Source organism: Artemia sp. Qi Xiang Cuo, chromosome 8, assembly GCF_049724085.1.
Source record: "Artemia sp. Qi Xiang Cuo chromosome 8, ASM4972408v1, whole genome shotgun sequence".
In the NCBI taxonomy this organism is placed as follows: domain Eukaryota; kingdom Metazoa; phylum Arthropoda; class Branchiopoda; order Anostraca; family Artemiidae; genus Artemia; species Artemia sp. Qi Xiang Cuo.
The window spans coordinates 14,760,268-14,774,198 of NC_142801.1; the positions used below are offsets into that span (position 1 = coordinate 14,760,268).

General features: G+C 34.6%; 1 protein-coding gene across 1 annotated transcript in view; it reads left to right on the forward strand.

Moving 5' to 3' along the window:
- alphaSnap (Alpha-soluble NSF attachment protein) overlaps positions 1-13,931 on the forward strand; it is a 159,212-nt gene that overhangs the window by 19,134 nt on the left and 126,147 nt on the right. The window contains exon 2 of the mRNA XM_089093233.1: positions 2,122-2,318. Within this exon, the coding sequence (XP_088949359.1) occupies positions 2,122-2,318 (197 nt within the window). The remainder of the gene's footprint in view (positions 1-2,121; positions 2,319-13,931) is intronic.

Consider the following 13,931-nt stretch of genomic DNA (forward strand, 5'->3'; position numbering starts at 1 on the left):
AATAGTAAAGCTAGATCTTTTTTTGCTTGAATGAGCATATGATCAGGGATGTAGATTTTTTCCAATTCTGCAATTATTTTTGTTTTCTGTAGTTGATGTATATTCATGGCCTGAACTGCATTACAGTTTAGAATGAATAAGCATATATTTGGGGATTGTATGTTTAGTTGTGCATCCTGTTTTTCAGTTAAGGGATTAATTCCTGGTAGTGTTTCTGGTTTGTTTCTTCTTGGGAGGGGGGGGCAGGCTGACCTCATCTCACTGGACAAGGAGGCTCGTTGACTTGGTGATTCTTTCTGATGGGGATGTGAGCTAGGGGGCTTAGAGGATGGTGATTTATAAGGGGTACTTGATGCATTGGGAGTGTTGGTTGGTTTCATTATGGGCTTTATTTGGTATGGTTGGGCAGCATTTGCTTCCATAGCTGCAAAGGGGTATGGAATGGCCTTCTGTGTTGCTATTTGGAGTGTTAGTGCTCTTTTCTTATATGCAGGGCATAGTGATTTATTGGTAGATTCATGTGGGCCTTTACAATTGATACATGTAGGCTGAGTGTTGTTGCAACTTGTCAACTCTTTAGGATGGGATGCTTTACAATTACTACAGGCTAGGAGAATTTCATTGCATTTGTTTGTTGTGTGTCCCAGTTTGAGACACTTCTGACACTGCATAGGCTTTGATTTGTATTCCTTGTGCGGTTTGATTTGCCCAAATAGGAATAACTTTACTGGGATATTAATTTTTCCCTTCAATGTAAATAAGAAAGATCTACTTGTTTTTAGGCCATTAGAGTTAAGTTTACCAAGTTGGGTAACATCTTCAACAGGGATTGTGTTGCCAGCCCTATCTGAGAGCCCTTCTTTTAACTCCTGAATTGGTATTTCTGGGGGAACATTATAAACTACTATTTTTGTTGGGGATTGTTTTGGGTTCCATTTAGATGCATTAATGGGATATTAAGAAGAGATTTTAGATTCATTATTGTATCTGCTGATTTCTGATCTTGGACAGCTATTAGCAAAGATCCATCACGGTGAATGTTAAGAGAAAACATTGATTTAACAATTTGAAAATTGCAACCCTTATTGTAGTAATCTTTTTTATTTCAATGGGAGTATTAGGAGAAATTTTTAGGTAAATTTCTAAGTTTTGGGAGGGAGAATCTTGGGCAGGGGGAGGGGAAATACTTTAGACTGGGGAGATTTTTTTCCTTTTTTGGAACTTCTACAAAGGACCGCTTGAAACCCATTATCATCATTTATAGTGACATTAGCCCCTACACTGATCATTGTCCTATTCTCAGAATTAGAGCTATCATGTGAGCTTTGTGATAGTGAGCTTGACCAGCAAAGATGGGGATCAATTTCATTAGTATTTGGGGTGGGATCTGGGGGGACTTTTTTTTAGGGGGAGTTCTATGCATTGCCTATTGGAATAAGCTTTAATCTAAACAAGAAAGGATAATACTATGGTAACAGACTGTCTACACTCTGCTGTGGGGAAAAACTTCACCATCCACAAATGAAACACCACAGTATGGCCCCGAGGAGGATTTTGAGCACGATTGGTTCGGTACAACTACTGATAAATCGAGATAATAATTCACAAGAAATTTATTTGTAAATTTCTCAAAGTGTTGCTGTTGTTTCTTTATTATTATGGTGTGCCTTGAGTCTCTGTCTTCTATGATTGATTCAACAATTCAAGCCAGAACTTGGCGTGAATTGTTCTGTTTGATGGAAAAAAAAAACGAAACCAAATACCTTATAGAGGCGAAATATCTGCGTCGTTTTTTTTTTGTCTTTTTGCTACTGGCCGAAGTCTCGTTTTGCCTGTTTTCTTCATTAAGTTTTCTCTCTTTGTTTCTTTGTCATGGCTGGCCAGTTCGGCTTAAGATCTTTCATTCTTAAGATGATGTTGGAGGGATTGGATGCCAAGGAGAGCTAACACTTGTGTTCTGCTTCAAGCACAAGTAAGTACTTTAAAATAATTTTGTTTGTCTTTTTCAATCTGGCTATTTGGCACTTATGTGCTTTTATATTTTTATTTTATTGATTCAGAATTACAAACAAAAGAGAACATACAGATATAGCTTAAATATCTCACAGGATATACTTCTAGTTCTGGATCTAAAGAAGAGGAAGCACTTGAAATGTACCAGAAAGCTGCCAACATGTTCAAGATGTCCAAAAATTGGGAAGAAGCCGGGAAAACCTTTGTTAAAGTTGCAAATCTCCAACAAAAGGTCGGAAATTCTCTCGAGGCTGCCACAAATTTCGTGCATGCCAGTAATTCTTACAAGAAAATTAACAGCCAAGGTTTGTAGTTAATATTAACTTGAAAATAGTGTATGCTGTATATCTTGATAGTTACTTTAATATTTTCAATTTAATTATTTAAACCACTGAAAGTATTTATGAACTTTTAGGAAACTGCTAAATTATAAAATACCTATTAATACTTTCATTTTGACATCAATAACCTATAAGAACTTTGGTTGCTTCCTATATTTGTCACTAGAAACTAGAGTGGTATACTGTGCATACTCATAAAGAAACTGGTAGAATGAGTTTTTGTGGTCCTCGATATGTCCTCGTTTTTTCCCCTTATCTGAAAAACTTCTATTAATTGCAAGAAAGGGGTAAGCATGCAACCACTGTGGTTTTTAGATCTACTTCGGGTCAGATTGATGAATATACTATTGGATCTAGGAATCCTTTACGTAATTCTTGCCTTGGGCCAAGAAGGATGGTTTTTGCTTGTACTTGAGCCAGAGCCTATAGTGTATTAACTGAAGTCGTCTTTTACGGCCTTTGTCAGAGAGGAGTATCTGAAGTTATTTTCCCATGCTTTTATTTCTTTGAACTATAATTTTGCTTTATGATGGAAACCTCCATTCAAGCAGGCAAGCAAACACCAGTTTCAAGTTGAATTTGGGTTATAATTAGAAATGGTTTAAATGTGTGACGTCTCATCACCTCCATCACTTTTTTTTTTTTTTTTTTTTTTTTTAATAATCAAAAGATTTTAAGAGACCCAGAAAAGAAACATTTTTCCTGAGGGTCCCAAAGTACTGTCATCTACTTCTGATATAGCTGTTCAACGGGGGGGGGGGGCACGGACAGGGAAAGCTGCCCCGGGTGCCGTGGCTGGGGCGTTGCTTATTTTGATTGGACGTGTTTTGCGTATATTTGAGTTGGGAGAGGGGCGCTGAAATTAATTGTTTTCTGGGTACCACCAGCCCTAGGAACAGCTCTGGCTTCTGCGAACCTGTTTGTGTTTCAGGACTGAGGCAAACAATTGGTATCACATATACATCTAAAATTTGATAGTTCTCAAATTGGTAAAAAAAAAAATGCGGGCTTACCCTGGGCTCCTTTCTTAGGAACGCTGTTTAAGATTTGTCCCATGAAAAGAGAATCAACTTATGGAGTAAGTTACAGATTACAACTTATGAGATACATTTTTTTTTATCATTACAAAAATCTCCTGAGGAGCTGAGAAAAGTATGGGAAATGAGATTTTAGTTAAGAAATTTAATCAAAACATTCACTATTACAAAATTTCAAGGTGCAAACAGCTTCATTTTGGTTGTACACGTAAAAAAACATGGGTAATGACTTCATGCAAAAATCTAAGCCCCTATACATTGCAAAGAAGAGCTAAAATCTTATCCTCAATTTTATTTGTAATTTTTCAGACTGTCAATAAAAAAAAGACTTGATGATATTTCGAGAATATAGGTTACAATCAGATTATAGGACTGTAAATCGAAATCAGATTTTTCGCAGTTAATTATTCCAAAAATTCTACATTTGACAGTTGTTTCCAAGAAGAAATCATAAATCTGCGTAAAATTGTTCTAAAAATGCTCAGAAAGTTCAGACTGTTGTTTGATTTTAACTAAATTGATTATTATTGAAATAAATATAGTCATTTTCGAAGAATAACTATCGTATTATGGAATAACAACACATGTTGGCGGCTTAGTATTATTTTGAAATTTTAGGACACAATGATTTATGGTTCTTCTTAAATATTGACATAACTTTCGAAGGCATTCGAGAACTCGTGGAAGGGTATATCGGGACGTTAACTGAAATCAGTATCACAAAGTCCTATCATATTTTTTTTTTACAAATGGATTGTCAATTTTTAAGAATGAATGTCAAATTTGGAATTTGATCATCAGTTTGCAATTCATTCCTCTGTAAACGTTGGCTCAGACGCATGCTTGCTTTCACCAGGACGGGCATTTTCTGCCTGAAATGGTATCTGAAAATCATATTTTTTTATGGGAATTTGTTTAACAGTAAGCTCCCCAGGCTCGTGACTCACAGCTTATGCGCATGGGAAAACCAATGAGAAAAACTAATTAATATGAAAGGAAAAGTGTTCAAGCGATAGGTGCAAGATATTTTGGTACTTTTCTATTATATAAAACACACTCGAGAAGCATGGGCGCCTATAAGCTGAATTTAGGGGGGGCTTACCTGGTCTAATCGGAACTTCCTATGCTATGTAATAGAAATCTTAAAACAAAAATATAAAATATAAGGCGGCATCATTCAGCCAAGAGGGGGGGGGGGGGGGGGGGAGCCCCCTCTGCCCTCCATATGGGCGCCCATGTCGAGAAGTGAAGTTTGGTGAATGCAAATGAGATAAAACAAAATATGATGAAAATACAATGCTTTAGTAACAAAATTATGAAAACTACCACACAAAATTATGGAAGGGGGGCCGCCGAGAGCACGTAACCTAAAATAACCTAACCTAATCAAAATACATACTACATATTTAATTAAAAAAAAAAAGCTATAATGTGGTTTCTCATCGAGTCGAAGTTTATTGTTTGGTATAGACAGCGTGAAAAACCGAATATTCGCAATACAAGTTCTCGAGGGTGCTTTATATTTTAGACAAGTACTGATTTTTCCTAAAGAAAACGAATAATCGGATCGTCAATTTGTAAGAGTGAATTTCAAATATCGAATTTGATCGTCAATTTGTAATTCATTCGTCTGATGAGGCTTGCTCAGATGCATGCTTGTTTTCAGAAAGACGAAGTGTTTTCCGCCTCAAATGACATCTGAGATTGTTTTGTTTAACTGTAAGCTCACCTAGACTCATGACTCACAGCTCAGACGTATGGGGAAACCGATGAGAAACACTGACTAATATGAAAGGAAAAGTGTTCAAGCGTTAGGTGCAAGATTTTTCCTAAAAAGCACAGATCCCATGTACCTGTACATGCTCTGTCGCCAAGAAGTTTGCGAGAAACATGAAAAACAAAATCTTCATTTTTAAGTATTTTCCTTTTTCTTGTTAGCTTTACTAGTGTTAGCTTAGAGACCATTACTAGTGTCGTATAAAAACTGTTGTTTCTGAAGAAGGACCAACGAATCTCGTTGTTTCTGTTGGTTTACAAATGACATGCTTTTTGCTTTCAATATTGTTTGCTCATTTTTGCTCCATGACTAACGAAAACCGTCCGTACCTAAGGTAAACTATATAAAAAATTCTATCGCCAAAATTATTTGGTGCAATGCGGAAAAGCCGTCTTTTTCCCCGTTAATAGATCGGTTTTTCAGGTTTCCCTTATGCGTCTGAATAGAAGATTAAGGAAAAAAAATATATATAATTCGTCGTCTAAAGGGGTATAATCAACGCCATCTATTTTTGGCTAATGAAAAATCATTAGATGGCCGGCGAAAGACTTATTTCTTTCCTCGTCATAGATACAACCTTGTGATTCTTTGGAAATGAATCTTATGATATTGTTGATCTTCAGTGGCAGCCCTGATCCCATGTAAAGCAATGAAAACTTAAGTGTATGACCCCTCCCCCCCTTCCCTGAAAGAAACTTGTTATTTTGCGTTCTGTTCCTGCTTCATTGTCTTTCCAATATATAATTTTAAAAGTTTACAATTTTATAACTGTCATAAGTTCGTGATTGCTATATTCATTCATCCTTCTGACACCTTATATTTGGCTCCTTGTATGTGACAGGATAGTGAGAATCTCTATTTGGCGTTTTCTGTAAATCTGCATATTTACATATTATGGGCCCAATAGTACTAAACTGTTCAATTTTCAGTAATGTTGCAGTGAACACAAAACTTCTATGTAATACTTGCCAACTTGTAGCAATGAGAGGGGTGCTGTCACCCCTATCACCAATATTAAAGGTTGAGAACAAAACCATTAACAGGAAACTGGAAGGATTTGAGATCAATTTCTACTGCGAATGCGCCAGCGTGAGCCATTACTGTCTTTGAAACTGGAAAGCTTAACACTTGATATTTTGACAAAGTTATCCGTTGGTAATATCAGAATTGTCACTCGATGGCTTTTCGGCTTTTTTTGGGCTAAAATTTCATTTTACCCAACAAAATGGTAGGTAATGCTACTCTCTTGTGGCAAAATCTTTTTGACTACTTAAAAAAAAAACGATGAAAATTTTCTTAGAAACCGTTTCTAAAAAACAACAAATGAATAAGTATCCATGATCTTTCTTTTGCGAAAAAAAACCCTGCAAAATTCCATATTTTGTAGGTAGGAGCTTGAAATCTCTACAATAGGGTTCTCTAATATACTGAATTTGATGGTGTGATTTTCATCAAGATCACTTACCTTTTTGGGGAGTGTTTCCCCTCCAATTTTCGAAAATTTGGTAAATTTTCTCAGGCTTGTAGCCTTTGGTGCGTGAATGAGCTCAGTTTTATATATTTGGAATTAGCATAAAAAAACCGGATCACTGGATTAAGTCTTTCTATCCTGTATCATAATGTATTTGTTTATCTTTTCCAATTGAAAACCCATATTACAAACCATCATTACAACATTGCATACTAACATACACAATTAAAATAAAATAAATAAAACAAAATTAAAATTAAATTCATTACAACATTGCAAGATAAAATAAAACAAAATTACAATTAAAATACTATGAATAAAATAAACAAGTGGTTTGACGAATACTCCAGAAAGTTCTACTGATGAGCAATAGATATTCCACAATGATACATTGAGTAATTCAAAAGACCCAACAAACTGAGATCAAGGGCCTTAAAGGGGCGGAGCGATAAGCTCAAAAAATAAGTCTCTTTCTGACTTAAATATAAAATATAGGTCTTAATTGGAAGTTTTAGTTAAAAAAAAAAAAACTGATTTCAGTTCAAAATTAAAATTTCTAAATTCTTTGAGTTGCTGAAGTTTGAAACTTGATCGCTTCTTTGTGTGTCAAAACCAAATAAACGTATAAACTTATTAAACTTATAAATTTATAAAATTATAAACCTAATAAACTTATAAAAAATTGATTTAAAACTTGATAACAAAAATCATATTGGACAACAAGTTGATCTATCGGTAAGAATGAGTGGAATTCTCTTTCGACTGTAAAAAAAGGAGAATTTAGTAAGGAAAAGTTGAAAACAGATATGCAAGTTTTAAATATAAAGCGGATATACAAAAAAGGCTTTCAGCGCTTTAAACTCCATTTCCAAGACAGATTTTCCAGATTCTCGTGAAATAAGGAAAAGAATTTTGAAAAAGTACCAGCATTTTAATAATACTATGGTATAATCTATTCTAGCCTTTGAATTGTAAGAAGATAATTTCCTTTGCATATTTTGGGCGTGGATGGTAAATAAAATTCATAAACTTTTGAAACTTACCACTTTTTTTGTAAACAATAATTTTTTTAAAACATGATACTATTTGCTTTCTTTTATTTCTGTTCAGAGAAGAGTTAGAAATACTTATATATAGTAAGACAAGTGTTATATATTGTTAGACAACATGTAAAGAAATAGAGAGAATAAAGAAATAGTTGTACAAGAGTTGTATATGGTAAGTCTTGTAAAACCGTGTAACGAAAATTGTTTAGGAAAAGAAGCAGAAATTATCGGTAAGAATAGTTTAATTTTCATTTGATTCTCAAAAAAGAAAGGATTTAGTTGGGAAAAGTTGAAAAAAAAATAATTATGCGAGTTTTGAATGTAAAGCAGATATACAAGAAGCAAGCTTTTGCGCTGTAAAATCATTTCCGACACAGATTCTCCAGATTTTTGTAAAACATGGAAGAGGACCTTGAATAACACCAGCATTTAAATAAAACTTTTTTAAGTTAAAGTAAGTTAAAATAAAAATAAATTAAATTTAAAAGGAACAATATAAAATTAAATAAACGCTTATTAAATAAAACTAAGAAAAACTTAAATAAAAGATTTAAATACAACTAAAAAGAAAAAAACGAGCATTTAAATAAAGGTGGATTCTTTTCTAGTCTTCGATGGTAAGGGTTCCGTAATGTATGACCTTTTTGCTTAACAAGGGATTATTCTCATCCCAAGACTTTTGTATAGCAATTGGCCTAAAAATGGCACTCTGGACTGGAAAATAAACTATAAATTTGATTGTACTTCCGAAAGAAAGCAGTGGTGGTTCTGGCCTCTCTATTGCCTGGGACAAAATCTTGATTAATCCCCCCTCCCCCATGTCTCCTAAAAATTTTCATGCCAAAATTTTTGCGGAATTTTCCTTTATTAACGAAATTTGAATACAAAGTATCACAAAATCATTAAAATTAGTTAAATTCGGTCTACATTTTCAAAGAATGGAGTAAAGATATATATATATATATAAAAAAAAGAAATGGAAATTTAGGATTTAATTTGCTTATACTTACTGCCAATTGCACCCTCTGCTTCATTTTAATAAAAATAAAATTCAAAAATAAAAAAAAGAAATGGAAATTTCGGATTCAATTTGCTTATACTTACCGCCAATTGCGCCCTCTACATCATTTTAATAATAATAATAAAAAAAAATACAAAATGATTATAATAGTTAAATTATTTAGTTGAAATTTTGCGCCCCTAAAATTTCTTCCCCCGGGGCAAGTGCCCCTCCTGTCCCCCATAAGACTGACTCTGAAAGAAAGTAAATATAGGCTACCAAGTGTTTTGAATTCTTTGTTCAATATAAGGATTTGTCAATTTTCTGGTCGTTGCTGCTGCGTATACACTTTGTGCACGTACTGGTCTACAAGTCCACTGAACTTATCTCTATGAGCATATGCAAGAGGAATTCTCTTCACTAACCTTGATTTGGGATATTGGAATTTAAGATCATTTTCATACAATTTATCTTCACCATTGAGGCATTTTTGACATTTTCAGTGTTTATGCGGATCCCCAATATATAATACTCATTAAATTTAATGTTACCCATCGAAAGCTACGAGCCTGAGACAGTAAGCTTTTATTTTGGGGAAAAAGGGGCCAGAACCAGAAGTTTTTTGTGGGCAAGGAATTTTCCGGGGGTGAACTTCCCCTTGTAAATTATACACAGGAGGAATTTGCCAGAATTCTGGGAAATTTTTTTACAGAGGGAGGATTTCCAGCATGATTTGTAAAATGGTTAGAAATAAAGTATCTTTTCAAGTATAACTGTGCTAAGGAGAAATTTTCAGGTGGAATCGTTCGTAAGAACATTTCTGGTGGGAATTTTCAGCGAGGATAGAACTGTACAGGAGGAATTTTCGGGGGGGGGGGGGGTTGTAGGAGGAACTTTCAATGGAGGAATTTTCCATGATTTTTAGATTTATAACCGGATTTTTATATATTATTTGAAAAACGATCAGAAATTAAATTTAAAAAATAACAATTTTTTCCACTTAAAGTAAGGAGCAACATTAAAACTTAAAACGAACATAAATTATTCCGTATGTTAGAGGGGTTACCCCTCCTCAATTCCTCGCTCTTTGAATTTCGTCTCAATTCTTAAGAAGAATTCCTGAAACACAAGGGTCGTTTAATTAGAATAACAAGCTATTTTATAGTAATAAAAAAAATTAGTATAAAGGATGAGGTGTTAAGGAGAGGGCAACCCCTGTCATATACGGAATAATCTCTGTTCGTTTTAAGTTTTAATTTTGCCCCTTAGTTTCAGTTGAAAACACCTATTGTTTATTTTGTTTAATTCTTCTAAAGATAGTTTATCACATATCTGGCCTTTATAAGTGATTAAGTGTTCCAATACCCCTTCCAAATGTCCCAATACCAACATTACAAATTTTTGTAACTTGAAAAAAGGTTAGAAATAAACAAAGTTACCCTCCTATCACTTTCGACTATTAAAAAGGGCACTAGCCCATTGAATTTCCATTCGAATGAGCCTGTTTTGAAGTTTCTACGACAACGCCTTCTATAAAAACCTTATGTACCCCCAGGGCATAACTTAAAACCCTTGCCCTGAGGTTGGTGGGGGAGTGTCCTCATCAAAAACATATTTTCTATCTGGAAATCAACTACGCTGAACAAAATGGCTATCTCAAAATTTTGATTGGATGTGTTTGGGGGAATGATGGGCGTGGGGGGGGGGGGCTTGTTGCCCTCCAATCACTTTCGACTATTAAAAAGGGCTTGTACAGAATTTTGATACAAAAACTTGTAATTTTGTAGGCTTGTAGGCTTGATACTAAAACAGCTCAGTTTATTCATTGTCATAGTTAACCTTTGTAGTTAGTTGACCTCTCTCTCTATAGAGACAGATCGAGAGAGTCCAGTTGTCGATAACTGCGACATAAGAGTGTTTTGATTTAGTTGTGGATTCTTTTCTACATACTTAGGATCATTCAAGTACTGCAAATTTTATCCTGAATGTTAAGACAGTTGATGGCAGTGATAAATCATATGAGATTTCAGCGCGTGATTGAAGTTCATCAGTTGTCTGTTTAGACAATACAATTTTTCTTATATAAGGTTTTTAAAACTAATTTTGAGAAATATCAATATCAACATCTCTTTCAGAAATATCTTCAAAATGCAAGAATTGCTCATCTATGAAATCATGAAAACGCATGTTAGCTATTTAGCTTAATGCTGCAACTCCATAGAATGCCGCTACTGCTAATACTGACAACTCCTTGCAGCACAAAGCCGCCTGAGGCAAAGACAGCTACTGACACTCCTCCATCCCAATCTGTTTAAAGCCTCCCTCTTTACGCTCTCCCAAGAAGTCCTAACTTTCCTTAAATCCTTCCTTACGACCTCCTCCTACCCAATTCGGAGATTCCATAGAATACAATTATGTAGCTTCAATCTACCCACTTATAAACTCATTTTTCTATTTTGCTAAGGAAATTCTATTAATCCATAATTTCTCTTTCGACAATAGAGAAAGTAATGATTTTTTTTCTTGCCTACAATGCCTTTGGCAATAAATGCTTCCTAGATTACCTTTTGTTTTTTCATAGTTTGTTACTTTCATCAGCGTTCATTTGTACTAAGTGACTCTTGTCAAGGAACTAGTGTTTGATCTTTTTTTCTTCCTGGTGTATAATTTATCCTTGTTGTCCAAACTTTTTTCATTTACAAATGATTTGGATGAAAGAGTTGTTTAAAGTTAATTGATCTGGGAATGAATGGACTTCTTGGCGCGAATGTACAAGACAAAAGTTGTATTGTCCAAATAAAAGACTAATAGATTTCTGTCATGCGCATAGGATTCCTATATAATTTAACGCCGTCATCAACTGTCCTCTGTTTTAACATTTACAATTAACATTGTATAACTTAGGATTCTAAAGAAAGACATCTACTATTGGTATCATAATCCCTCTATCTCACATTTAGTGGCAGTTGAAAGTCCAATAGTCTAACTGAGCAATTGAAAGAGGTGAATGGGGCTATGAATGACAAGCGAAAGGGCTGTAAGGGATGGACGGGTCCATTTCTGGTATCCATAGACCTTCAACCCTATGCAGAAGTAGATCAGACCTTTTTATTCAAATACCGTTTAACATGTAGAAAAAAGAGAAGCAAGAAGTGTCCAATTTTATGTTTATTGTGTTGGCAACTTCCGTTCTCTCATGGCTACCCATTAACGATCTTTTCTAATCGAACTACCAAATTCTGGCTCCCGGCACACATTCTTAGCACCACAGGAAAAATTTTTCATCCTTCAATTAAGTTAAGCATAAATTTACAGACAACATTTAAAATCTTTGGTTAATTACTATTGTGTAAGATCGGCAAGTTTCAAACTTATTCTTACCAGGGAGCTCACTGATATCTTTGAAAGCTACCGTAACTTATGACTCAAGTCGGTTAGCTCTGATGCTACTGTACTCGAGAAGGCATATTATCTCTTCTCTCAGAAAGTATAACATGATATTTTAATTTTTGTATCCTTTAAACATAATTTGATACTACTTCGACTAAATTTATTACCTGTAAGAAAAATGGAATGGCTCTTAGTCAAATTGTGCTTCAACTACTTATGGCCAGACTTTAAATGGAACAGAACCTTGTGTCGAACAAAAAAGAGGATCTTCTTCTCTGCATAATACGGCTGATCGTCCATGTTATACAGGCCATCTTTCTTGAGATTATCTCCATATGGAGCTAATGGCCCAGAACTAGAAAAAAGATTCTGGTAGTTTGGAGATCTGCTGTGATTTCTCGTATCTGTTTCTAGACAATATTGAAGCTCGTTGAAAATATTACAGGCACATGTGGATGGGTGGGGGAGGGAACAGTGTCTTCCAGCCCCCCCCCCCTCTTAATGTATTCTTGTCCTTTTTGTCTTGCTATTTTATAACTGACCGTGTTTGATTATTGATACTGTTGACGATTGATTGGAACTAACCTTTATCCTAAACCAAAATTAATAACAGTAAAACAAACTGTTCTTGACTTTTCTATAACTTCCGGTAGCGCAAACATACTAGAATATCTCTCTTGCCGCTACTAGAAAGCAGCCAACTCAAGATTTCTCGCAATCAGACAGTAAAACGGTTATAAAAATGGGGTGTTTATAGAATATATTTGCAGATTGCAGAGTTCTATCTCGCCGCACCTAGGTCTGTCTTGGTATCAGGCGAACATCTTGTACTTCGAAAATGGTAGGACCTATCCTAACAAGTTTTGACCAGATTGTTCTGTATGAAGCAACTTCTCTGCAACGGTTGCCTATTTCCTTAAACGGTTTGATAGCCTAGCTTTAATGTGAAAGTTTTTGCACAAATGCTTAAACTTACCACTTATGAAAAGCCTGCTGGTGACTTTAACTCGAAACTTACTTTTTTGGGTAAAATACTAAATAGTAACTTACCATATCGTAACTTAATTCTTGGACTTTGTATTTTGAATTTAATGAAAGAAATCAGCAACAGTGCCTTCCTAGGCTTCAAAATCCAGCAAAACACTATTATATTCCATGGATTAAACCACTTTTGGTTTAAACCATGTTCTTCTAAGCATATTAATTGCGTTCGGATAAAAGTGGCAAGTAATATCGGTGTTTGAAGGCAATCAAAGAATTTTCCCCAGTCTGTCTTACGGCTATCAGTTTTTTTTTCAGTCCATCCGTATCTACCGTATTGTGACTAGTAGGAAGACATGTCGGCCGACAGGCATAGGCCTACAAAAGTATATAGGCCTATGATATATAGGCCTGTATATCATGTATCTATACATCATGTACGGTACTCTTTTGTCAGGGTTGGATACAATTTTGCCCCCCCCCCTAACTTAGAATATAAGGTTACGTTGTTTAAGTCAATTTCGGAAATTTAGTCGATTTAGGAAACCACCAATGTATTCAAAATGAAATATATAATATTGGATGCATTTTTAATGAATACAATGAAGGTAGTCTTTGAAAAAAGAAAGAAAAACTAGACTAAACGGTTAAAGCATATATGAAAATAACAAAGAGAAGAAAAAACGATATACAACAAGAATAAAAACGTTAAATAACAAAAGAAAGTTGTATTTAAACTATAGTTGTATAGTTGAAAAACTAGACTAACCGCTTAAACATACAAGAAAATAACAAAAAGGAGAATAAAACGCTATATAACAGAAACGAAAAAGGAAAATAACGGAAGAAAGTCTAATGAACTATAACTGTTGTTT